General features: G+C 34.5%; 1 protein-coding gene across 1 annotated transcript in view; it reads right to left on the bottom strand.

Moving 5' to 3' along the window:
- Positions 1-24,108, bottom strand: part of LOC123871995 (peroxidasin homolog pxn-2) — a 50,510-nt gene extending 26,402 nt beyond the window's left edge. The window contains exons 1-3 of the mRNA XM_045916093.1: positions 23,784-24,108; positions 1,511-1,675; positions 714-871 (exon numbers count right to left, since the gene is read on the bottom strand). Coding sequence (XP_045772049.1) covers positions 714-871; positions 1,511-1,675; positions 23,784-23,800 — 340 coding nt within the window. The 5' untranslated portion in view covers positions 23,801-24,108. The remainder of the gene's footprint in view (positions 1-713; positions 872-1,510; positions 1,676-23,783) is intronic.
- Between the last annotated feature and the right edge of the window lie 3,854 nt (positions 24,109-27,962).

The following is a 27,962-nucleotide window of genomic DNA, read 5'->3' on the forward strand; positions in this document are numbered from 1 at the left end:
AAATTCTATAGGTAAGTACCTAAATATATAATTCCTATAGTCTACAGAAAGTTCTAGTTACAGTTCGACTTTTGTCTATTCATCGCCGTTGCCGTTTCAATCGATATGCGTCCACGACTGGACAGTGGACACATGCGACACAGGGCATTGTCCACGACTGGACAGTACCGCGTGCGTCCTGTCCAGTGGCTTCCAGCAATTATGTAAAGATTGTCCGTCCACCATTCTTCTACCATTATTCAAACTCTTTTTCCAGTGCGGCACCATGAGATGTCGTTACCCAGATCGATTGCGGAAAAGCTGCTTCAACATTTATTACAATTTCAATTATTGTGTTTTACTGAATTTATAATATTTTGGCTGCAACAATTCATTTTAACAATGAGAATGTCAGCCAATCAGATTTGATTGCAATCGGTACACAGTACCTGTCGAATTGCCGTGATAGCCCGTTGCTCGATAGCGGTAGAATGACGGCTACAATATCACGATCACTAATTACCCCTGATTGGTTGATGCTCGCTCATTATTGGCTACAATGTATTGTTGCAACAAGTATAGCATAAATTCGATTTAACAATTGCGATTGTAATGATGATTGATACAGGTTTTTCACAATCGACCTACCGGTACCCTCTACGGATCTTTTTATTCTAATCTATGTTAGCTAAAGATCAGTAGGTCAAGTAGATTTAGTCTAATCTGTGTCTTACCATCAGCGTAATTCGGAGGCAGCAGTCGTATGAGTACATCGCCTCTTCTTCCCCACGGTCGATGCCTCACATTGTTGCACTCTCCGCTGGCACTTCGGTACTTGCTGGGAGGACACGGCGTGTTGCTTACGTCGTCCTCCTCAGAAGTACAATTGTATCTGTAAGAAAATGAAAATATATTGAGGACTTAGGTATCTACGTTGCAAAGCTAATCGCACATTACGAAAACAGCCACAAATCACTCGATATAAGCGTCGAACGTGCCAAACAATTTATTTTTTAGTAAAGAAAACGTGAGTGGCATCAGCAATAGGTAAATAGGTCGCGTCAACCACATCTGGACGCGCCAATCCTAAATAGGTAAGTAGGTATAGTAGGTATAAAAACGCTCTTGAGAGAGTAGGTACTAAGGACGTCATTCGCATTTTCATTGCTGGAAAATGGGACGAATCTATTGGAATTTCATGCGGGACCCTTTGATTTTCAATGAAACATGACAAATTGGTCAGAGCATTCCGCAAAGCTGCCCAGTGTGACGTGTATCACAGAAAATAAAAGCACGGTTTCGGAATGTTCGGTATGCACCTGCATAGAGTTCCTAATTTCTAATTCCTAGTGAAATTTTTTTTTTAAATGCCGAAATCAGCCGAGAGAAAAGAAGAAGAAGAAGGAGAAGAAGGACAAGAGTTCCTGTAAGTTATGAAGGTACAGATGAATGTACAAACAAACAGACAAACATAGACTGCAAAATCAGAACTCATTCAAAGTCGGGTAAAAGTTACAAAAGATTTTCTTACACATCCTTAGCTCCCAGCAAAAACCTCCTCTCAGCGGCTAACGCTTCGCTAACTGCTCTTCTTAAGTCACTAGGAACTGTTTGTCCGTTGCTGTCTTCTATTCTGCTTTTCTGCGCCTGTGTCTGTAGCGACACAACCGCCAAAAACCATAGACTTCGTCTTATCCTGCAACAAGAAAAAGATGTTGGTTAAACATATGTAAAAGAAAATGAAATATATGTATTACTTATTTGGGTGCTTTTGAAAGTTCTTTAAAATCACAGACTAAAAAACATGTAGACTTTGTGTAGACCACAAAGTACCTAGTACAGAGCCTTGTTAGTAGAGTTACCGGAAAACAAAAACAAGTATAGGTAGGTAGTAAATGTTTTCTTGTAGGTAGTAAATCTATATCTAGCTAATCGTAGGTAAGTTTAATTAAAACCTAATTTACACAACTTACATACGTATATGTACTAGCACGAGTAATTTTATGTTAATAGGTATAATACTATAAAAGGTTACATGACAGATGAATGACCTGCAAGATTGAAAAGTAACCGACCGCAGGACCTTGATATAGAGTTTCCTAGTTCAAAGTCTGGGCCAAGCCTTTAAATAGAAAAATGTTACTAGGATATTAGGTAGGTATACTATGTATAAGGCTTGATTTATTTCACAACGGATTTGCCCGGTTGAAGGACACGGTGCACGCAGTTGAACGAATAGTAATAAAGTAACTGTAAGAAGTATTTCGTGCTAGACCCTGCTTTAACGAAAACTAAGATAATTTATTTTCTTATTTCTTATAGCTCATTATTTTGCGGACAGACGACATCAAACGAGTCGCAGAGAGCCGCTGGATTATGAGACCGAGGCGTGTGGAAATCCCTACAAGAGACCAGCGTTTTGACGTCTATCGGTGGATAATGATGATGATGATGCTGAGGGCAATAAAAAAAATGAGCAACAACAAGGCCATCCGACCAGCTGAAGGACACGGGCAAATATAACATTCGTTAAAATAGCCACTAACAGAAGCTGATGGAAAAAATTTAATCAATTTGATGATAGAGTTCGCGAGGACCACAATCTTTAGTAACTTAGTTTTACAAAACCCATCATAGGTATTCCCACCGTACAACAATATTGTTAATGGAAACATTTTATTACCATAAGGTAGAAATAAAGGGTAGAAGCCATATTTCTACTCCGACTTGATTCTGATGATCAATTATTTTTGGTTTTCATGAAGTATAAATTCAAAACCACTTCATATAGTTTAATCAGTGCCTGATTTTGAAGATTATATGCCTACCATATGTGGAGATGTAGAACTTTAGACGAGGCCAGTTAAATTAAAATCCTTGAATTTACAGTTCCAAGTTAGAACAAACGTTGCCCATTTTCAGCGAATTTTGTTTAGAATAATTGGAGTCACTAGGATCTCGTCATTGCATGTCTAAGACATGGCGTGTTTTGGTTTATTGTAGGCTTGAAGTGGGCGGGGCAGCGGGCAGCCAAACCAGTATTTACTTAATCACTTCCTGGCCCAAAACCGGTCAATGGATAAATGGATAAAGGGTGATTAATCAGTCTGACTGAAATGTGATTACGTTGCGTCACAAATGGTGACATTAATACTGTGGTGGTATTTATGTGTTTACATAAGACTAATTTTTACTACTTATGCCAATTAATGAAATGGAGAAAATAATTACAGGTAGGTACTTAACCACTTAGTGTAGGTAACTAACTACCTATTATGAAATTAATACTTATAGCCAAATAACTTTATCGTCCAAAAAGGGCATTTCGCTTCTGAGTAGTGTGTAATTTGATAAACGAGTTATAGAACCTTAGAATTAGAAGAATATTATGTGTCTCATATATTATGTGATATTTAATTACATACAAAATATCACTTTTTATTAATATGACGTGGTTTTGCGCCAATATTACTCATATTATTATAATTATTATCCTAACCGGTTTCATATTTCATCTTTTTATTATCACTTAGTAACTAATTCTCAAATCTCAAAAAACAAGAAAAACAATCCAAAGAATCTACTTTGCTTTACTAGTGAAATAACGAGGTTACAATGCGAGTCTCATAATTTAGACAAGTCTTAGAAAGTAAAAAAACTCTCGTGTATGGGAAAACGTCTAATTTGCACAACAATTCGTTCGAACAAGCAAATCGTTTAGAAATCTCTTCTTTCATGTTGCGGGCAGAATTAGTAAATCTGTTGTATCGTGGGCATAATTTTTTGGGTCTCATGGAAAAGATAAGCAGTTTAAAAAAAAAATAAGTTATAGCCTCCTGCTAACATACTAACAATACATTACTTACATAAAATAATAATTACGACTGCCAAAAAATGCAGCCCTAGACTCCCCATGAGGTCAACAGACGATCTGAAGCGGGATGTTGGGAGCCACTGGAATAGGACCTGTTCCAGCGGCTCCCAGCATCCCTATCAACCAAGCAAAACACCTACTAGATATTGTGCAAAAATTCTACAATGCAAAACAGTACAATGATAGTAAATGTTTCAACAACCATCATTCAATTGCTCCTCCTTAAATTTTTTATCATGCAATTGCACTGTTTTGCTTGCCAGCTCCTCAGTTATAGGATAGAGTCTAAGCTCGAAACTGGTTACATGCGTTTTGGCTCAGGAATAAGAGCATAAGAACATTAAGTATGACTTAATCCAATTACATAACATACACGGTCTTCAAACACGGTCGGCGCTTGTGGGGCTCTTTAAGGCTTTTGAACGGAAAGAAAAAGTTAAACCAACTGACAGGTTGAAGCTTACATGAATTATGATAGAGATATACATTAACTCATTCATTATTTATGGGCCCTCGGGAAGTTCAATGAACCACCTGATATAGTTCTGTTACCTAATAATAGTATATACGAGTAGATAGATATACCCATTAATAGTTTTATTTGCTTCTATCACGAACGGCAATGACCCGGATTGTTTCAAATTGTAGTGCCAATGTTAAAATGCAATATGGCATCGATTATTTTTAAAGACGCGAGTGTGCTCCTTTGCCAATAATACCTACGTGACTTTAACGTGTGAATATTAAAGTAACTACACGCTTTTTAGGCAAGGTCATTGTGGCATGACTGTTCTATGTACATATTTTAGTCACAGACTGAAATGATTTAAGGCTGGATGCATATTTTTTACTATCGCCTGAAATTTTGGCTTCTTTAGTAGCCATAGGATCTAATGGAGTAGCTCAAGCTTCTCAATGGCTGCTATGAAATGTCCAATTCACTCTTTTTAAACGCTCGAGATGCTCCCCAAGGCGCTTTGATGGAAACCGCTGTTAAAAATCAAATGCTCAGCTGAATACAAGAGTCAAATGCATATTATGAAATAATGATACAACCGTTGGCACTTTGATAATGTTGAATTCTAGGTCGAAGTCAAATGGAATCTAGGATGTTTTAAACTGCCTATTGTTTGCTCGAGAAGGTTACGAAAACTTTAGACTTAATTCACACTAAATTGCACTGCAGAAGACATATCTTTAGAAGGCAATAGCTTTACCGTGTAATATAAAACAATACCTTGAATAACAGACATCGCACAGCATAAAACGGTGGTTCTAGAGATTTGAAATTTGTAGATAATATTCCTTGAGTACTTACCTGTTCTATTTTCAAAAATTCCAACATATTTTTTAAAAAACGTAACTCTACACGGAAAAACTTAAGCACCTTTTAAACCCGTTTTTAATCAACAAAGATGCGTACTTAATTTGAAACAAATTGCGGTTGCCTAAGGATTTAGTAATGTCAAGCTCATTATTCAATTTAAACAAGTGTAAATTAAAAATTTATAACACCCCCAACAAGTGAAGGTTACAGTAACTAGAAAAGAGCTGATAACTTTCAAACGGCTGAACCGATTTTCTTGGATTATTGCTAAGAACACTCTCGATCAAGCTATCTTTCAAAAAAAAAAAACTAAATTAAAATCGGTTCATTCGTTTAGGCGCTACGATACCACAGACAGATACACAGATACACACGTCAAACTTATAATACCCCCCTTTTTGGGTCGGGGGTTAAAAAATAGGTTAGACAATCACATAAAGAACTTGGACCATGAATTCACGGTTTTCTGATTTTTCCCTTTACTTGTACTAAGATCTACCTACCTACCTTTCATGATACTAGATCAACGTTAGTACCCTATACACACTACATACCCACCCTATATACTACACCCCTATACCCTATATACCGTATATACTACAGACACGACAGAGAACACAGTGTTCACTATAAGGGTTCCTTTTTTCCTTTTGTGGTACGGAACCCTAAAACATCCCAAAGTTCGACGCCCATTTCACGGATAGCGGATAGGATACTAAAATGCATACATGGATACATTGTAATCAGAGGTTATAAATATAATCGTTATTGATGGGTACCGTTGTTAGCCTCCTACAATTTATTACTGCCTCACCGTTTTAATTGTTATTGTATTTAATAAATAACTTTATCTTGATTGCATGGAAACGTATAAATCTCAGTCGTAAATACTTAAAGTACTATAGAATCATCATTCATCATGAATAGTACAGAATCATTGAAAAGCGGTGATAGCCTAGCAGTTGAGACGTCGGCCGGATTCGGAAAGTCGGTGGTTCGATCCTGGGCACGATTCTTTAACTTTTCGGAGCTATGGGCGTGTTATGACTAGTTAAATAACACTTGCTTAAACGATGAAGGAAAACATCGTGAGGAAACCTGCATGCGAGTTTGCATAATGTTCTCAAATATATGTGAAGACTGTCAATTTTGCATTTGTCCAGCGTGGTGGTTTATGAGCTAAACTCGTCCTATTCCCGTGAGAGGAGGCCCGTGATCAGGTTGATATGATGCAGATTTTGAATCCTATATCTATATGTGTCCTATGTCAATGAAATAATTCAGGTACTTATTAAATTTTTTAGGGTTCCGTACCTCAAAAGTAAAACCAGAACCCTTATAGGATCACTTTGTTGTCTGTCTGTGTGAATTTGTGGCTACATCACAAAAAAAATATGAAAGTGAACTTATAAAATTAGTGTTTTCAATTTTCAAAGTAAAATAACTATACTGATTGGGGTATCATATTATGAAAGGGTATAACCTGTACATTTTAAATCACATTTTTATTTTTAGGTAACTATAATAGTTTTGATTTATCGTGCAAAATGTTGGAAAAAATACCCGAGAACGGAACCCTCGGTGCGTGAGGCTGACTCGCACATGGCCGATTCTTTGTATAGGTACGTACATTACGCAATGTCATCAAATAGGTTGAGGTAAAATTTTCGTAGTGAGCATATTAACACAGACTTCTTCGTTGAATACGTAGGTAGGTACCTACTCAGTGCATAGCCTGACTCAATTTCTGTTTCAACTTTGACCAAAATCTAATCACTATCTTTATCACCATCTATACCTCTCTCTTGACCGTGTTTCACACGGGTGAAGCCGAAAGCTAAATCTATCTGATTCACTGATTATTCAGAAACCGATCTTTTGCCTCGAGATATAAAAACAAGTGGAAGTCACGTGAGGATGACCTCACAAGCCGGACATAAGACGACCTCTGAGGCGGAATACCTGGTTGTCTATAATAATTTAGTATAGATACCTACATAGGCATTAAGGTATTCAGATATCTCGTATCAGATTACCTACTTATGAACTTAAAAGGAGCCTATAGGTAGCTATCGAGTGCGTCACATACAAACGAGAGATCTTCGCATTTAAATTATTAACACCAAGATTTGTACCTATATGATGAAGAGTTAAATAAAATAGTTTGTTAAAATGCAATTTTTCATGGTGTAACTATGGGTAGAGTCACCAAGAAAATATGTTAACAAGTGATTGTCTTACATGCCTTCTATATAGTGCTATTGTACAATCCCCAATCACCTTTTACTTCCAAGTTTCAGTAAGTATATTTCCTTTCAAGCTGCAACTTTCTCAGTAACAAAATGGAGCCACTTAAAGTATGAAACTATCCTTGCAATTTGGCCAGTCTACTAAAAGAAATAGATACCGAAGTACCTACCTATATCTAATTTAGAAGATAATCATTGATTTTTACACCGAAGGAATTAGAACGATTAAAAATACCTATATTTTATGTTTTCCCCTACTTATTTAGTACGGTACCTAATGTTAAATTTAGTTTATAAGATATTATGTTACTACTCGTATACTTATACCAACCATTTATTAGAATGTGATGTTAAGTATTTATGTAATTTACCTAAAACACTAAAATTACCATTAATATTCATCATTTGGAAGTAATTTCGCAAAATGCTTGATATCACGAGAATCGATATAAGATTCTCGTTTCCAAGATTAGCCATAAGATTTCAAGACATCTTCAGATCCACAAATTATTGGATGCTCTAAAGAAGCAACTGGGCGTACTTTAGGTGCTACTGGAAAGAAACGGAAAGTACGTTTTTTGTAAAATGCGAAAGTGATTGTTGGTTTGACCTTCAATCACGCCGCTGCTGAGCAACGGATCGGCCCAATTTTTTGCATGGATATAGTTTAAGACCCGGAAAGTGGCATAGGCTACGTTTTATCCCGGAAAATTAAAAAGTTCCCATGCGATTTTTAATAAAACCTCAATCCATACGAACCAAGTCGCGACCATCATCTAGAAACATAATAAACTACTAGGGGCTGCCCGCGGCTTCGCCTGCGTGGATTTCGATTTTTTAAATCCCTTAGGAACTCTTTGATTTTCCGGGATAAAAATTAGCCTATGTCCTTCCCCGGGATGTATCCCAAGTCTGTACCAAATTTCATTAAAATCGATTCAGCGGTTGGGCCGTGAAAACGTAGCAGACAGACAGACAGACACACCTTCGCATTTATAATATTAGTAAATAGTATGGATTAGTATGGATAATGAATCTCGTTAAGAATAACGATAAAATCCGCACTCAAGAACTACCTATAAATACTTAACTTGAAAATACATAACAGTTATTTTTAAATGATAATGATGTGGGGTTGTGTTTGATTCTCACACTAATCATAGTTGTCAATTAGTGCTCCTTTGTGGTGATGTAATAACCGCCAAATAACTATGAGAATTAGGACCCTTATTTGGCAATAAATGATAATAAAATACTAACAATTAATGTGTAGAAGAAGCTTTTTACACAAACACTAAAAGATTTTCTAAACTTTCAGATTAAATAGTAAGTATATTTCAATTCAGAAAAAGATTTCTCAGAGTAAGTAATTACAGTTACCAAGCAACAGGTCATGCTTGTTAAATGTTTATGAAGTTAAAACTTCCAAATTGGTTTTTTTCTTTAATTTTAATAAACTTAAGCTTATTGCATGTTACACTTACACGGTCTATACCTACTAAGTAAAGTTTTTTTTGTAATACTGGGAAGACAAAATATTTTGTCTCATACAAAGTACTCTACAATTACGAACACAATGCCGTTGAAAATGTTCTCCACGGAAACTGGTGATAATTATTGATCTGTCATGGTTGATTGTCCCACCCATTTATGGTCTGAGCACAGCCAAGTGACGGTATAACCTGTGGTATAACCCTACCGTATCGAATTGAATGTTACAAACAACAGCGTGAATATTCAATGTGGATACTCTTGCCCTGGGAGATTAATGTGGCGGGACCAGATGAAGCAACGTCAGATCTTGCGAAAATCTACCGGCGCGGAGAAAAACATTACCTAATACAATACCTATGCTACGCCGGTTTTAAACAAAGGTGTTGTTAGTGTTAATTTCAAGTTTATTGACTATACATCGATATAGGTAGGTAGTGCTTATAAGGTAGAACAGACTATAAAATAAGTCTGGTTATTTTAACTATCTGGTTTCTATGAGGGATATCCATCTATTAGTAGGCATGGTATTCCCAGTGTTATTTTATGTAACACAATCTGTAATCCTAGGTTGTTCTTTAAAAAGTTGTCAATTTAAAATGTTCTCTACTGCAGGTTCCTATCGTTTGTTATTAAAATAACCCCATGTTTTATTTCGACTTTATTAAATGTCATTATTAGTTTACATTTTAAAGAAACTAAAGTCTGCCGATATATTATTGTTTCTTCCATACATTTTTATTAAGTGTCAAAAGTAGCTTATCTATTAACATCGCTCTACGATAAGCAACGAAATGATGACCTTTAGTAAGTAAACTATTTTTCTTTCAAAGAACTTTGCACAACCGTGTATTTCTGTAAGGTGTGTCTCAATTTCTTTATCTGCCAAACTGGTCTTTGTGCTGGCACAAACCAACACTGTTCCCTTTGTTCACATTCATTTTTCGTGAGATTCTAATTGCATTAAGATTATCTTAAAAAGATGTCTACTTAAGTGACGTCTGGCTGAAAGCGTACTTACAAGGTAATTTCCGTTCTTTTGTTATTGTTTCCAATAGTTTTTTACCTCTTGTTTTACAATTAACTCGTCAATACCTTTGATGGGTTGATTGCCCTCATACTACTTAGATATCTATCTAATTACTTATATATTGTGGTTTGCATTCATGCTTATGATCTGTCAGCTGGATAATGTTATCATTTATTCAATATATAAAATGGTACTTATTATTATATACATATACTTAATAGAACTCTGAATAAATTCTGAGTTTAAGTGCCTTAGTTGAATGTTATGTTATAATAATTACAATAGGTACTTAGATTATATGAGTTATGATTTCCAGTAATAAGTATGTAAATAGAAATAACTACTTTATATTAATATTAATATTGAAATTACTTATAATAATCATAATTAATACACGATATTATTTGTATAATGCAGCCTCTTGTCCATATTCATGAGTTCTATTGTAGTTTTACACTACACCATCTGTTCACGACTCCTCCTACATAGTACCTACTACAAGGTTGTGTTGTGGTTGAACCCTTGAACTTGAAACTGAGTTTGATATTATTATCAAACTCGTAGACCAAAGAGTTTATTTTATAAAATCACGAGCATAGCAACCACAGGGATAGGTACAAAAAGTGCGAAAATACAAATCCTCTTTATTCCCTATCCTGTGGGATTTTCTGAAAATCCTTATTCCTTGTCTATATTGTAAAGGAAACCTCTATGAGCAGCTTTCAGTTCAAGGTTTAATTAAGCTAGCTGGGTGTCAATGACGTCGATGAATCAATCAGTGAGTCAAGATTTTTCTTTTTGTATTGATAGGTAAGAGTTTAATTTTTTTGTTATAACTACACAAAGTTTGGATACATTCAATTTTTTGATTTATTTTTGGAACTCTGTTGCGATCGTATACAGTCTCTAATTATTAGTTTTAATAACAGCAGTTGTGAGTGCAAACTTAAACCAAGAACATATTACATACCCGACCTTCAAAACAAATACCAAGCTGCTTTTTAAGTATTGTAATTTCAGTTCGATCCGTTTACTTCCTTGAGCTACCCAAATTGTCTTCCGTATTCATAACGTGGTAGGTAGTTAATATGTATAATTGTGCTATACAAAAACTGATTTTTGGTTAAAATTTGTAACATTATTTCCTGGATATTAAGGATGCAACAGAATTGAAGTTTTCAAGAATCTACCTACAATTAATGACTCAGATTGGTATATAAAATTTTATACCTACCTATCATTGAGTCATTTTCAGAATAATATCAAAATATTATACTACTTTGTAGGTAGTGGCTACTCATGTAGGTACCATTAGCACTATTTGCACTGACGAAACATACATACGTCAAAAAACTCGATTAAAGCTACGATACGGACTGAAATCAGAAAAACCGCTGGCCCACCCGTTGCACTATTGTCGTACATATTTCTTTAAAAAAAACTCTATGCGTTTTCACTGTCCTATAATTTGTTGAAGACCTACTTGTTTGACAATTCACAGCCTTCTTGAAATCTGTCAAAGAATTTACCAAAACTTCAACTTTTTTAACAAAACTGATGTTTGATGAGATTCATCTTATACGACGATCTCATCAAACATTCACATGTTTATTATTTTTGTTGATAGCGCACGGTTATAATATTTGGATTAACTGTCAGATAAATAACTGAGTTAGATTTTTTAAGGACGATAGTAGATTTATATACTTAACATATTATATTCATATGAATCACAAGAATAAACTCTTTGTTTCATTGCTAATGCATAATTATTATTGGAATGCCGTGAGTTATTTTAATACGTAACGTTGCATAAGCTAAATAATGTTTGAGGTTATTTGTTAGATTTCAAGTTTTAGGCTAATCGCCTGCACAGCCTTCGCAGTAACTATGAGGTCAAAGGTATCAAAGTAAATTAACATCAAAATGGCAATAGCCGTTGATTACCCAACATTTAAGATGATAAAGAAATATTGACGTTATGAATGATTAAGATAATTTTGCGTTAATAATTTCAACGCATGATAATGATGCGTTAATAATTTGATCGCCTGTTATTATGAAAGGTGTTAAAGTAACGTTAATTAGTGATCACATATTAAATAAAGAGTCAATTTTGTAATTTGTGAAACGTGTGGTCATGATGGGGGTGCTAGAGTTGCGAAAACTAAATGTAATGAAGGTTAATGGTTATTCTAATTTTGCTGGCTTATTTACTCAATAGCAGTGAAAGCTAAGCTGTGGGGTAAGCGCAGTGTAGGACGACCTCCTGCCCGCTGGACCGATGACCTGAAGAAGGTGGCGGGGAGCGGGTTGATGAGGAAGGCGGAGGACCGTGTTTGGTGGCGCGCTCTTGGAAAGGCCTATGTCCAGCAGTGGACGCATACAGGCTGATGGATGGATGGGTGAGTGAAAGCTAACGAATAATTGAGTAAGTTACTTATCAGTTAAAAAACCAGTCAAGTGCGACTCAACTCCTTCGAAGTGTTATGACATCACGAACGCCGTAGCAATATGCGTAACCTAACATTGAACAACAAACATTTATCATGCATATTAAACTCATCAAGGCTTAAAAAAGTCAATAGTAATCTCTGAAGACAATCATGTATATTTGCTAACATTTTAGACACTATTGTGTGTGTAGGTACATAAGTTATTTATGTAAAAAATCTTCATCACTTATTGTGAACCTATTGTTTCACACCAAACATTTATGCAGACGTATAAATATTTTTGGTTTATTGTGCGTTTTTTTTGGTATAGCGAACGTTCTATAAGTACTTAAGTAATACAAAAAAGTTGAAGTGAAAATGAGAAAAAGAGAAATGGAAGAGATAACATATCACTTCCATTTCTCCAAAAACACATTCTATTTAAATGAGGTGTTTAGATCATGATTATTACCTCAAATCAAACGAAATGGCGTGCAATATTGTGTAATAGGAAAGGAAGGAAGAATATTTATACAGTTATGCGGTAATGAATCATGCGGTCTTACCTAACCCGATTCTTACCGTAATGGTCGCGGTCAATACGCACTCGCAACACATTGATGTACATAATATTTATTATGCATTTACATACTTATCTGTCGATATATGAATGGAAAGACGGCATAAACGTTAGTTCTTTGTATGTACCATAAATATTAGGCATTTTTGAACAAGTTGTTCTGTTGAATTGAATCTAAGTATAATGATACTTACTTAATGAAATAAGAAGGATTAAAAAACGCGAATAACGAATTATTATCGTTTATTGAATTATTATTTCTTGGTCTCACTTAGACATTTGATTCTATAGAATGTAAGCTGTAGCGTGGATATCACAATAAAATTATTTAAATTATTTACTTATATGTACTTACTACTTATGTATTTAATTTGGCGTAAAAAAGCGCTAATTTTATTTGCTTTCTATTTTATTTACATAAATAATCCATTTTAAAAATTCGCCTTCAGGGTATAAGGTGTTTCACGAGGATCAATTTTAGGTCCTGTTTGCGGAAGAGTTTTTAAATATTGCATCCTTTTAAGTAGCAGTATTGTTGTGTTGTTTATAGTGATAATATAATATGTATACTATGTATATTCATATTGGTTACACTCATGTACATTCTTAGGTATCTGCTATCTACATTCCATTTATAAACACAAAATAAAGAAACAGAAAAAATATGTAGTTGCTATCCACTCAGATCCTAAACTTCCTTTTAAGTATTAAGTAGGTATGAACCTAATAGTGCTATTAGCATAATACTTATCGGGTGAATTCAATATGTAGGTACATTATTTTTGACATTTGCACGAGTTCCGCTTCGACTTATGATAACTGGTTTTTTGCTACATAATAACTTTTGTGCAAATGCTAATAGCTCCGATTTAATTCTTACTGAAATTATATTAAAGTGAGTTCAATTAAGTCGTGGGTATAAAATATACTAAAATGGACTGTACGAATAATACTATCCATTTAACTGTATACTTTTTAGAGATCTGTGTTTATATTGTGTTATTAATGACTGATCGATCGAACATAAAAATATAATCATTACCTATCACATCTTTTTCACTTTACCGTATTTTTTTGTGATAATATATTTTGGCATTTAAGTAGATTTCAAACTAAGTTAATTTATAAGTAGGGTGAGCCATATTTATATATTATACTAGCTGATGCCCGCAGCTTCGCCCGCGTGGATTGGTCAGATCCCCTGCAGCATCAGGATTGAGGAGTTGGACTCCAAATTTTTTATGAAACAATGTCGCAAAGTTCCTCTATCGATTAAAAAAGAAATGACGCAAATCGGTTCAGAAATCTCGGAGATTTCGGTGTACATAGGTAGAAAAACACAACTCCCTTTTTGAAAGTCGGTTAAAAAAGTAGCCTATTTTACGCCCTGGTCAATCCTCTACTTGCCTGTGAAAGTCCCGTCAAAATCGGTTCAGCCGTTCCAAAGATTAGCCTTTTCAAACAGACAGACAGACAGACAGACAGACAGACAGACAGACAGACAGACAGACAGACAGACAGACAAAAATTTTAAAAACGTGTGATTCAGTTATGGTATCGTTCAAATAACCATATGAGCTTAATATGAGGTAGTTATTTCGAAATTACAGACAGACACTCCAATTTTATTTATTAGTAGGTATAGATATAGATTATATTTCCGTAGTTTGAAGTCAACTTTAGTCCGAGTAGAGATACGAACTCTAATATTATTAGGTAGGTATGTAATGTATTAGTTAGGTTCATTTTATGAATGAAAAATAATAATGTTTATTAGGGTGCCCGTAGGGTAGGTAACTAGGGGCTTATTTATGCTGTTCGTCCGTCTGTCTGTGAGCGGGGCAGTATTAACCGTAACCGTAACAGGTAGAGAAATGAAATTTTAGCAGTATGTATGCTTTTGAACTTTTGAACGTTTGAACTTCAAAATGGTCCTCATGGTAATTAAAATAAATTAAAAAATACATAGTGTTATACCTTGAATAAAGGCACGGAACCCTTCGTGTGCAAGGCCTTCTCGCACTTGACCGGTTTTTAGTAAGAATGTAGTTTTAATATATAAAAACGACATATTTCTTACTTGAGGTACGTCTACCTAGTTATTTTATTTTATTAAAGTAATCAACATTTTTTACGAAGGTTGTGCCGGTATTGCTCGTGTCATCAACGAAAGCGACTCCGGTTCCGGCGATAGCAGTTACCTACTTATTCGCTTACTCGCAAATGAAATCGAAAACACATTATGTAAACGGAAAGCAAAGGTCCCATGTTGCGTAAAGTGTTACACAGGATTATTGTCATAATATGAGCAGAGTGAATTAGAGTGGGGAACTCTCGGTTTGTTTCTGAATCGACGATTTGTCAAATATTAGGCTATGGGGTCGAAAAATCATACAAAAATATGGCTACTTTAAGGCTATCTGCTAACGTCTGCCATTTGTTACAAGTTCCCTAACTGTCGTGAACTGTGATGTGAGTATAATTAAAGTTTAGCACACAAAGAGAGCCGTGATAGCCTAGTAGTTAAGATGCCTGCGTCCTAATCTGTAGGTCTGAGGTTCGATCCCGGGCACACACCTCTAACTTTTCGGAGTTAGATGAGTGCGTTTAAAAAAAATATCACTTACTTTAAGGTAAGGAAAACATCATGAGGAAACGAACATGCCTGAGTTCTCCATAATGTTCTCATTCTCAAAGGTGTATGAAATTTGCTAATCGACACTTGACCAGCGATAGCGGACTATGGCCTAAACGTTTCTCATTCTGAGAACAGATCTTTGCTCAGTAGAGGGCTGGTGCGAGCGATGTGTTAAACATGATGATGATGATAAGGAATGATATAAAATGCTGTAAATAATAGATATGTTATTAAAATATCATTTACCTGACATCATGGATATCACAATACATTCATGTTGTCAAATAAAAAAAATATGTATGAATATAATTACGTAAATGTAATTTTTCTTCCAATTAATTTTCTTTTTGACACAATTTGATACATTAAAAAGTGGCCAAGCAGGTAGATCGTTAAATTGTATTATTAAAACAACGAGAAATATGGCAATGATAATAAAACTATAAATAATAACAAAAAAATGAGATTTATGCAGAAACTTGAAATTAATTGAGGAACCAGTTTTAATCTTTTTTCTGTCTACAGTTTCAACCAAGTTTCAATTCTGCAAAAGAAGTAAATAAATAATTAAACAGCAACTATGACAGCAACTTAATTAACCCCCGACCCAAAAAGAGGGGTGTTATAAGTTTGACGTGTGTATCTGTGTATTCGTGTATCTGTGTATCTATCGGTGGCATCGTAGCTCCTAAACTAATGAACCAATTGTAATTTAGTTTTCTTGTTTGAAAGGTGGCTTGATCGAGAGTGTTCTTATAGCTATAATCCAAGAAAATCGGTTCAGCCGTTTGAAAGTTATCAGCTCTTTTCTAATTATTACTGTAAACAGAATACACAGTAGGTAAGCTATACATTTTTGGTAATATGGCAATTTACAATTCCGTAAAGAGCAACTCCTACAATAATGATTGCAGTAGACCAGCATTTTTCTTTGAGGTTTTTATGTTGGAAATGTTCAAACACAAAAACCTTATTTATTTAGACGAATCGTTTAAACTTTAGTAACTTCATAGCATCGTCTTGTTTAATCATCTTAAATCGTAGTTCTTATAAAAATAAAACTTATTATTTCTTTGTCGGCTTTTGCCCGCAGTTTTGTCCGAATGGTAAACGGGCACTTTAGTATGGAAACCATACCCACGGGGCGGATACAAGAGAAATTTTTAATTTTTGTTTAATTTAAAAAAGAATATTAGCCATGCCAATCATGACTAATATTCCCCTTTCCCCTCCAACTAAGCGTAAAACTTGTGCCAGGAGTGGGTACGACAATAGTACAACAGGTGGGGCTTGAACCACTGACCTTTCGGAATTCAGTCCGCTCCTCAACCGTTGAGCTATCAAATTACTAGTATGTATTCAAATACGGCTCTGATCTACACTGGTCCAAGTCAACGAGGAAAGTTAAAATAAAGTCACGCAAAGTCCATTCAATGTCGGCTCCGGTTACGCAATAGTGAGCTATTTGACGAATCGAAGATGGCTTCTGGTGCGTGCTTGTGGTTTTAATGGTGACCTGCATTATAATTTAGTGTCGTTGCGTCAGTTTCGTTCGTGTGACATGATATCTGGGTCTCTTAGAGTAAAGGCTAGATTGCACACATTATCACGACAGCAGTGACTAAAAAAAGCATATCACACTGCATAGCGCGACTACTGCAGAGTTCTTTTAATAATTTCTACAGTCCATTCAGAGTTATTTCACCTCTGACATTCGTGGTCGTATATATTGGCATTACTTCCTGTGTACGAAACTGTTACCATACGTGTAACTTTTCCGTACGTTAATGCATTTAATTTATGCATCATTTTAAAAACAATGGTATAAGTGACTCGGCTACAAAATGTTGAGCATTTATTTGACAATTTCTTCAATTTGTCAACTGTAAGAAACGTCAGACAGTGAATTCATGTAAAATTCACTGTCTGATACCTTACGGTTTGACTTTTTTGGTTTAGGCTTAGCTCCAATCTAAGAATTAGAATTATTGGACTCCAAAACACATCACGTACAACAAAATTTTATTCAGTAAAGTAGTCAGCGGTAAAATAACTGGAACAAGTTGCACTAGCCGCGTGCGTTGTGTGTGTACAAGCCTTAAAAGTTGCTTCACATCAGTAGTCTAGGGGAAAGTGATCAAATATTGAATAATATTTAGCACTTAAACAAATAATTTCTGGTTGTTTTAAATAGTGGTATTCCATGAAGTAAATCAATTTTTTGATTTTTTGACTGATTTGATTTGATTTCAACCTTCATTAAACTTTTCGCAATTTCGTATTAGTTGTCTCATTTCAATTTTCTTCAATGGCCCTCAGTCTACAAAATTTTACTTTATTCAGTCTACTTTACACTCGGCCTTTGTTTTTTAAAACATTTGTAACTGAAAAGCTGTAAAAACGCGGATCTGTTTCAAGGTTGTAGTTGAATTTGATACCTATTTAGCAATTCGTTAGTTGCTCAGCAATAATAAGAAAAAGAAGGAAAACTATTTGTCTTAATCTTTTAAAATCTAATTAAATACAACATACAACTATAACATTGATATTTGATACTTATATAATTATGTTTTAGAATTGCTTGATTGAATATCTGCCTATTTTATTTAGGTAATTATAGAAAGTTTTTAAATACTTACAGTACTCTTTTGTTTTATTATCTAAGGCTTATAACATAGGTTAAGTCGGCATAGCTTAGCTAACTTGGCTTGGGCATTTATAAATTTATATGAGAGGATTTACCGATGAGAATTTAATAAGCATTCTTCGGTCATTCAATAGGAAAACGCCCTGATGGACGTCCTTAGCATTAGATTTAACAAGTGTGTAAACTAAATTAAAAGCTACTATAAATAACAGCTGGTCTCTTAGGCTAAGTTTATTGAAATAAAATTATTATAAATCAATTGATCAGGATTCCGAGATCACGTGCGTTTAATACCAGTAATTTAATGTTATTTTATTTATCAGTATGTAATATGTTGTTGATCTACTCAACCAGTATAAACATCCTGCTGCCGTGTAATACGGATGTGTATTTCTAGTTATGATTAGTAACGTGTTAATGCTAAATTCTTCAATAGCTACGAGTACAGTGACAAAAAATGTACTGACATATTCATGCCTTAACCTTTAGAGTACTGTCGGTCCTTGAAGGCTTAGATGGCGAGAAAAAGACTCAGCCTGATGATATTACATATTATATGAAAAAGAAGTAGATACTTTCCAGACGTAGGTATCTTTTTATTTATTAATTATAGGCAATCGCTTGACCACAATTACACCTGATAGAAAGTGATGATGTGGCCTAAGATGGGACGCGTTTACCTAGTCCTAGAAGATGCCTAGCCAAACTGAAGATTTAAAACTACGACATTTGGGTCACATTTGCAGAATGCTATCTCTGCTACTCTCGTGCGTTTTGTATCTTATTTTTAACTCATCACCGAGCACGAACTACTTAGGTATATTGTAAGCCATGGAACGTAACAGATCTATGGTATAATCTTATTGGTTCTTGAACCTTAATAGGTAAATATCTACATTGATAAATGAACCCTTTTAAATTTATTTTGGTGTAAGTATCTACCAATGACTTTTAGTTACCTACAGTACTTTAGATATTTAGACTTAGCTCTACCCATCTGCAGTGGGTTTGGTATTTGTTAGGTAGAGATTTAGTGTAACTTTTATAAGTTATCATTCGTAGTATGATGGACTGTCTCTTGAATCGTTGCGTCTGTCAAAAAATTCTAATTTGTAGCCCAGAGTTGACACCTCCAAAAAAACAATGGCTCTCTTCTAAAATTAATGGTTGGCACGTTGGTGGCTTAAACATAAAGCTGTTGGTCTTGCACCTGATCTCTCTCTGGTTGTGAGCCTGTGAGGTGTGGACTTTATTAGTCCACACCTCACAGTGAAGAAATAGAGATTGTATCTCTAACGTTTTCTATGTAGGAATACTTAGTTGGCTGTTCGTTCATATTAGTTCGGACTTCGGAGACCAAAATTCGGTCAGAAGAGAAGTGTAAAGTTTAAACGTCTTTTGACAACTCCATTTGGCAGAAACTCAAATAGGTATCACGTTGTTTTTAACCCGCGACCCAAAAAAGAGGGGTGTTATAAGTTTGACGGGTGTATCTGTGTATCTGTGTATCTGTCTGTGGCATCGTAGCTCCTAAACTAATGAACCGATTTTAATTTAGTTTTTTCGTTTGAAAGGTGGCTTGATCGAGAGTGTTCTTAACTATAATCCAAGAAAATCAGTTGAGCCGTTTTAAAGTTATCAGCTCTTTTCTAGTTATTGTAACCTTCACTTGTCGGGGGTGTTATAAATTTTTAATTTACACTTGTTACTTGAAGCGATGCTAACAGATCTTTTTTTTACATTAATATTCCAATAATGCCTTAATTAGAATATGAAAATGAGTATGTTTTATTATTTAAATACCTATAATAACTTGAACTGGTTTGTTATGCAAGGTGCAGCGATGAGGAAGACGATGTGCACACTGCATTATTAACTTGCATAATGTAATCTCAGTTTATTCTAATGTACAGGATAAATTAGTGAGGATGCAGGCAATAAAACAGCAAGATTAAATATCCTTAGTGGAGTATTTAATCTTGCTAATTTGTGAAAAAATAAGATAATAATATTATGTTGTATAAGTATTATGTGATGGCCTACTTTGATAGTATAGTATATAATGTGAAACTACCTTTAAAAGGCAATGCTATTAGTAGGTATATTCAGAGAAAATGTTTCAAAGATGTTTCATTCACAATAACGCTTTTCTGATAAGCAATTACTTATATGGGAAATCATTATTATGCACTATTATGAATAGAATAGAATTTCCTGTAAAATGTGACCTCATATTTACCAGATATTAATATATAATATGGGTTTACTCAAATCGTCCTTCTCACCGGATTTTCCATTACCTACGAACTTTTCCTTAGGTATATTTTAACATTGTTGTAAAATATTACAAACAGGGTTTCCGTAGTTATTATTTTCGTGGAAGTATAGAAGGATCTCTTCTATTTCCACGAAAATATTTTTTTCCGCAAAATAATTTTAATTAAATTTTGCTAAAAGTTAGGTTGATAATATTGACGCAACAAATATGAATTTTCCGTAGATTTTAAGATCCAAAGACAGAGTCAAGGTATATTTTGTACCTTACGCGGGTCTGCAATTACATAATATACATGGCATAGTATTATTTTGTATATAGAATACATATGTATTTGAAAAGAGCGAACGATAGGTTTCTTACTGGTTCTAGTAGGTAGGAAGGGCAATCCGGACCAGTGCAGTTGTAGATTCTTTTGGCGATTCAAAATCACTTGTACAAGTTTATTTGAATAAAAATCTTTGTATTTGAAGAAAGAGATTTTCGTATTCTTAAGCACGTTTTAAAATGGTTTTACGTCGATAACAACATTTTTACATTGTATCGTACAACACAAAGACACTAATCATTACTTAAAAGGGGTATTTTGAAATATTACATTTAACCTCGACCCAAAAAGAGTGCATACTTCATAGAGTTATTTATTTAAATGATGTTTAACGTTGACAATCAATCTACTCTTGTACATAAGAAGTGCCAAGTATAATCTAAGGTGACATTAGTTAACATATATTTTGAATATGAATTTTATTTGAAACTAGTTATGACGACCTCGCTCACCAAACGGTGTGCCTACATATTCTCCTGTATACCTAAAGTAAGGGTACGTATTTCTAAAGTAGGGGTCTATGCAGCTATGCTATACAGAGAACCTATATGAAAAATATCAAGTTCTTAGATCCAGTCACCAATGGTGGTGGTTTTTTTTTTTTTTTTTTAATCAGATACCAGTTAGCTCTTGACTGCAATCTCAGCCGGTGGTAAGTGGTGATGCAGTATAAGATGGAAGCGGGCAACATGGAAGGGGTATGGCAGTTTTTATTAAAGCCATACCCCTTTGGTTTCTACACTGCATCGTACCGGAACGCGAAATCCCTTGACGGCACGATTTTGCCGGTAGAGTGGTAACTAACCACGGCTGAAGCCTCCCATCGGACAAAATGATCTGCATGTTGATGGTCAATCAGTCTATTTTTCCTTTTAAAAGTAGGTATAGTAATAATAATGATAAGTATAATAATATATTTATCTTTATGCTTTATTTGAAACATTATCATAAATGAGGTACATCAAATCAAGTATGTATAATAAGTAATAAAGTAGGTACCTACTTCGGTGTTATTAATTCACTTAGGGTACCTATATATTTATATTGTGTATCATGGAAAATACGAAGTGTTAAAATAAAAACACTAATTTCGGATTTGTTTATAGATATAAAACATTTTAACCGCTAAATAGCAATAATAGTACATATTTCCTTCCCATAAGCATCAATCTAGAAAGGTAAATAAGTAATTACATAATAAACTAGGTATAATAAGTGTAGGTATATAGAAGCATAGAAGATGCCTAGGTACCTAAGACTATCTTATAAGTAAGGACCTATCTATTATGTATTTCCTCAGAATTACCTAAGTACTCCGAACGGGTAGGTTCGTTGGTAGGTACATAGGTTTTTCCTTGAATAGTACTAAAATATGGATACCTAACTAGTTATTTATATATGTACATATGTGGATCATATTTGTTTCTGACAACTTTAAGCAACAAACATAATATTGTCACCACAAGCGGCATACGTCCGGTTTCATGATATAATCGCTCTTTTAACATCTGTTATGTAGAATTACTATTATGCAGTAATGTCTTTACATAATCTGAGAAGAAAACTAGTATTTCAACGTTCTAATTCAATAAAAATCTAAACATTTGCTCCTTAAGTTGTAAACTAGTGCCTATCTGGGTACCATTTGTATACTGAGTAAGAAATATAAGAATTTAAAAACACAAACACAATTTCAGGTATGTTCTTAAATTAGCCAAGCGATTCAGCGTTTTGGTACGATGCCGTGTAGAACCAAAACGGGTATGGGTTTAACTAAAACTGCCATAGCCCTCCCAGGTTAGTCCGCTTCCATCTTAGACTGCACCATCACTTACCACCACGGGAGATTGCTGTCTAAGGCTAACTTGTATCCGAATTACAAAAAAAATTGAATAGTTGACATAAAAGTTTCCGATTTCTCTCAATATCTTTAGATAGGTGTATTATATATTTTCTATATTGAATTCAATACTTAATTGATATGTACTTAATGTTTAGAAATAGGTCACTTTTGTTATTCGCACGTTTCTTTATGATAGTGTTTCGTCATTGTTCTCACCTAAGTAACTAGGGCAATCCATAATCGGCTCTTTATATAGAGTTCTATTAAATACATAAATAAAAATAGCTTTTACTGAAGAGTACTTGCGACATAGCCTCCTTACACGATCTAACAATATCAAAGAATACAATTAAGTATTTAGTTATTATTTTTTGCGCTATATACCTAAATACAAAAACCTCTAAAATACCTGTTTAGTATAAATTACTATTGGCGAATAATATATTATATTTTATCCGTGTTTTTTTCCGTCCAACAACGCAAGCTAAGCTTTTGTGATTCAGCGTTGGTATAATAATAGTATTATGATTATTTAATTCGACTATAAAGTACCTAATATACATAAAAAAGTGTCACACAATTCTATTGCATGAATAGAACCATGTATTTCTACTATTCAAAATTTCAAAGCAGGTTTGTCGAAAAAGTATTGGCCAATACAATTTGGCAAGGATCTCTAGTTATCACTTTTGAACTCTTGCCTACTGTATCTAAAATAAAATGAATATTTGTCTAGAAGGTTACAAGCTCGAGGTCGATTGCTTTCCGCGACTGCTTAAATTCAATTGTTAAAAATAGATACTTATTCAAAATGTGCATATTTAAGTTTCGTAATTTGTCTAATTAGAATAGTAATTTGCTTGTGCTTAAGGTGCTTAACTTTAAAGTTCATAACAGAGTTGAACTTAGCTCTGGCATTGTCCTACTTTTGTGATCGTAAGGAATTTTGAGTGTGTATTTTATGAAGATTTTATGATTTTGAACTACGGTTTTATAATAAGCCATTAAATATTGTTATTAATGTTCTCATAACTTATAACTAACTTTGCTTATTTTATATAATTATTTATGAATATGGGTAACTTACATTTTCATAGATCCCATGATGTCACCAAAAACAAAACGAACAATGGTCACTCAAAAAAATCATAGACAAAACAAAACACGTCTGCCCGGTAAATATCACTTTTCGTGTCGAAGTTCTAATTTTGAATTTCGCGTTGGATCGCGAGCGCGCGCCGTTCCTCGCGAACGTGCTGGCTCGCTGACTGCCGCGGAGTGAAGCTGGATGCAGGGCTTCCTTCGCTTACTGCCAAGAGAAAGTTAGCAGTTATCAAACTTGGCGGTTACGTTCGGTGATGACGCTATCTTCCCCGATTGCGTATACAATGACAAAAATTTTCGCGTCCCCAAGATTGGCGCGCTACTGACACGGTGAACGGACGACATTTGAGTCCTACTTTGGGTGCTCGTTTGCATTTATTCCAAACAAACTAGCAAACTTTGAGGTCTTTCAAAATTTTAACAGTAGGTAAAATCTGTATTCAAATTAGCTTCGATCATGTGATGTTGTTTGTTGTGGATGTTAATTTGAAATAAAGATAAAGGATGCAGGCAATTTAATTAACTTTTGAATGTACTTATCCTACTCTACCTTTTGTAAAGCAGTTATTTAGAAGAATATTAAGCGCATCTTCGTGCGTAAATATCTACAGGTGCATTTTATATTCGACCCTCCAAAAGTTTTAATTGGATGTTTTGATTTGATTGGTGTTTCTGAGAACATGAATAAGTTACCTACCAAACCTAAATAAAAGTAAAGTTTTTTTGGCAAGTTTAGTTTTTAATGGCATTTCACGCTTTGTTACCATGGAAAATGCATGTTAACAAAGCGCGAAGCTTGTGCTACAATTGTACATTAATTAGGTAGGTAGGTATGTAGTTTGAGTCTAAGACCATTCAGATTTCAGATCATCTTTTAGAATAGTAAGGAGTGCATAATTCGGTAGAGAGACGAGATAGAAACATTTGGAAGTAAGTAGGTAATTATGATACCTACCGGTTTTATTTCAAATCCCTTAATTATTTACTTTTTTCAAATATTATGATGGAATTTTTATTTATACCTAAGTCCATTAAACAGAGACTAATAAAATAAACTGGAACGGGGTTTTTTTTTGCGACAAATATATTTAATAGTTAGCTAAAGTTCGGCTTCATAAAAATAACTGTTAAGTAAGTAAATGGAAATATTAGGTTGGATTTTCATTTTCCGGGTGTAAAGTGGCCTTTGTACTTCCCCCGGATGCAAGCTTTCATCAAAAACGGGTAAACGCTAACAGACAGACAGATTCACTTTCGTATTTATATTAGTAGGTATGGATTTACTTGTTGTTCATGTCTTCTTATAGATTTGAAATGTGTCTTATTAGGTTTATTAGGTTGCACGCTGTATTGTGAGAAGCGAAATGCCATCGTGAGGTAGAGCACGTAGGTAAGCCAGATTGATTTATCTTAGGACTTTCAAATCCTTGTAGCTACATATTTTACTTACTTATATATTAGTAAGCATGTTAACTATCCATACTACTATTATAAAATGCAAAAGTGTGTTGGTCTGTCGTTCTGTCTACTAGTTTTTCATGGCCCATCTGTTTAACTGTCGTAGACTTTGGTATCGAAAGTGCTTGCATTCCAGAGAAATGCATACATAAGTTCGTTTATGTCCCGGAAAATGAAAGAGTTCTGAACTGAAAAATCCAACTGTTTCCACGGGATTTAACAAAAGCTAAATCTACGGGGATGAAGTTGCTTGTATCATCTAGTCTTTAATATAAGTAAGTATGTTAACTACAAGATACTAGCGACCCGTCCCGGCTTCGCACTGGTAGCTTATTACAATTTTTGGAGGGATATCTAATTAAAAAAAATAGTATAGCCTATGTTACTCAGGAGTAATGTAGCTTTCGACTGGTGAAAGAATTTTTAAAATCGGTTCAATAGTTCCAGAGTACCCTCTAGAAACAAACTTACAAAATAATATTAGTATAGATATGCTAAACATGGTACAAACTACAAATACTTGTAACCCAATGAGTCGTGAGTTGGTAAAGCCATGACAAAGTAGACAGCTACCTACTTGTTGCAACAGTTTGTTCTAAAGCTTCTAACTCTTACATTGTTTCTAGAATAGTGCTCTTACTTTCATCATGCGTTCATCATGTTATTATTCGTTTACCCATAAAGAATAAAAATTCCATGTATCAGAATAAAAAACCAGCCAAGTGTGAGTCAGACTCGCGCACTGAGGGTTCCGTACTCGGGTATGATTTCATGATTCTAGGTCAACGGGAAAAAGATGTGATAACTTTCAAACGGCTGAACCGATTTTCTTCGATTATAGGTAGCTAAGAACACTTTCGATCAAGCCACCTTTCAAACAAAAGAACTGAATTAAAACCGGTCCATTCGTTTACGAGCTACAATGCCACAGACAGATAGACAGATACACATGTCAAACTTGTAACACCCCTCTTTTTGGGTCGGGGGTTAATAAAATTAGCTTAGAGGTAAGTATATCATATAAAATATGCCCGTGTAGAAATGTAACTAGAATGATGATGCGGTCATAATAACATAACTGACAAAATATAAATATAATAAAGTACGTAGTTACCTACCTACTCGTAGAAGAGTAAGTACAGATTAATTGCGCCGACAGCGTTAATAAATAAAATTTACATAGGAACATCTTAAAATATCAATTAGAATTAAATGATACAAATTATAGACCTTATCTTTTACGACTCAAGAACATTGTCCGGAGAAAGACTGGCTATTAAGTTGATCGCCCATTGCGTAATACGTGGGTTAAAATATTATTCGATTGTGAGCAGCCAGCTTTCACTTTCGCGGGTGATAAGTTAAAACTATATGGCGAACACGCATGGAAATATCGGTATTATAAATTTAATTGTTTGCTTAGGTAATGTTTCAGAATGCTTTTGATAACAATCTGTAACAAAATATTTTTCAAAAGAATCAAAGGATACCTACCTACCGAGCCATTGATTTTTTCGCTTTTTCAATTAATTAATGTTTTAAAAGAGGTTTTGAAATCAGTGGTGAGTTAAGCCAGCGGACGGTTTTCGTTAGACTGGGACAATTTTTCTTTCTGGAAATAAATAAAATAAAATTAAAGGATCTGTTTGTAATATCATAATAACTGCGTTTTACTTAATGCTAAAAACAAATCAATTTTTAAAATATTTGTTTCTGTTGTCTGTTTATTTTGACTAATCTCCGAAACAACTGATTTATGAGATCTGCATCTCTAGAGTATACAACTCAAAGATGATAAGATACTGAGATATATAGTAACATAATGAGATATTCGAGACGAGCGGGTATCCAGATGACATGAACATCAAGTGAAAGTAGACCCGCCTCCAAACCTGTCCTCCGTGTCATCTTAACCAACTTATGTAATACGAAAACAATCAGTTGAATGCAGAATGCATTTACATTTTAATTTTTTATCATGCCGGTTTTAATAGGGATCATCCTTTTTAGGGTTACGTACCTCAAAAGGAAAAACGGAACCCTTAAAGGATCACTTTGTTATCTGTCTGTTTGTCCGTCTATCCGTCTGTCGTGTCTGTCAAGAAAACCTATAAGGTACTTCCCGTTGACCTAGAATCATAAGTTTTGGCAGGTAGGTAGGTCTTGTAGCACAAGTAAAGGAATAAATCCGAAAACCGTTTTCTGGTCACATCATTAAAAATAAAATAAAAAGTGTTTAAATCAAAGTAAGAAAACTATATCAAGTGGGGTATCATATGAAAGGGTTGTACCTGTACATTCTAAAACAGATTTTTGTTGACTCGAACTTGGCCGGTTTTTTTTTTGTTCAGATACAAGTTAGCCCTTGACTGCAATCTCACCTGGTGGTAAGATATGATGCAGTCTAAGATGGAAGCGGGCTAACCAGGAGAGTATAATTACTTGGCTGTACGGTTTTGCGGACAGTTGGTAATTAGCCACGGCCGCAATCTCCCACCAGACCAGACTAGAGAAAATTTTTAGAAATTATAAAATTCCAAATTTCCCCTGCCAGGAATCGAACCCGGCATCGATTTCTTGATCCACATATCCATCCATCCATTAAATTATTATCAGTTTATTTTTTATTACTTAAAACTGAAAATATACAAAATGTGTCCTACCATACGCCCTTAAAATTTAAAAATTTAAGGGCGTCTGGCAG

Source organism: Maniola jurtina, chromosome 14 (assembly GCF_905333055.1).
Source record: "Maniola jurtina chromosome 14, ilManJurt1.1, whole genome shotgun sequence".
NCBI lineage: Eukaryota > Metazoa > Arthropoda > Insecta > Lepidoptera > Nymphalidae > Maniola > Maniola jurtina.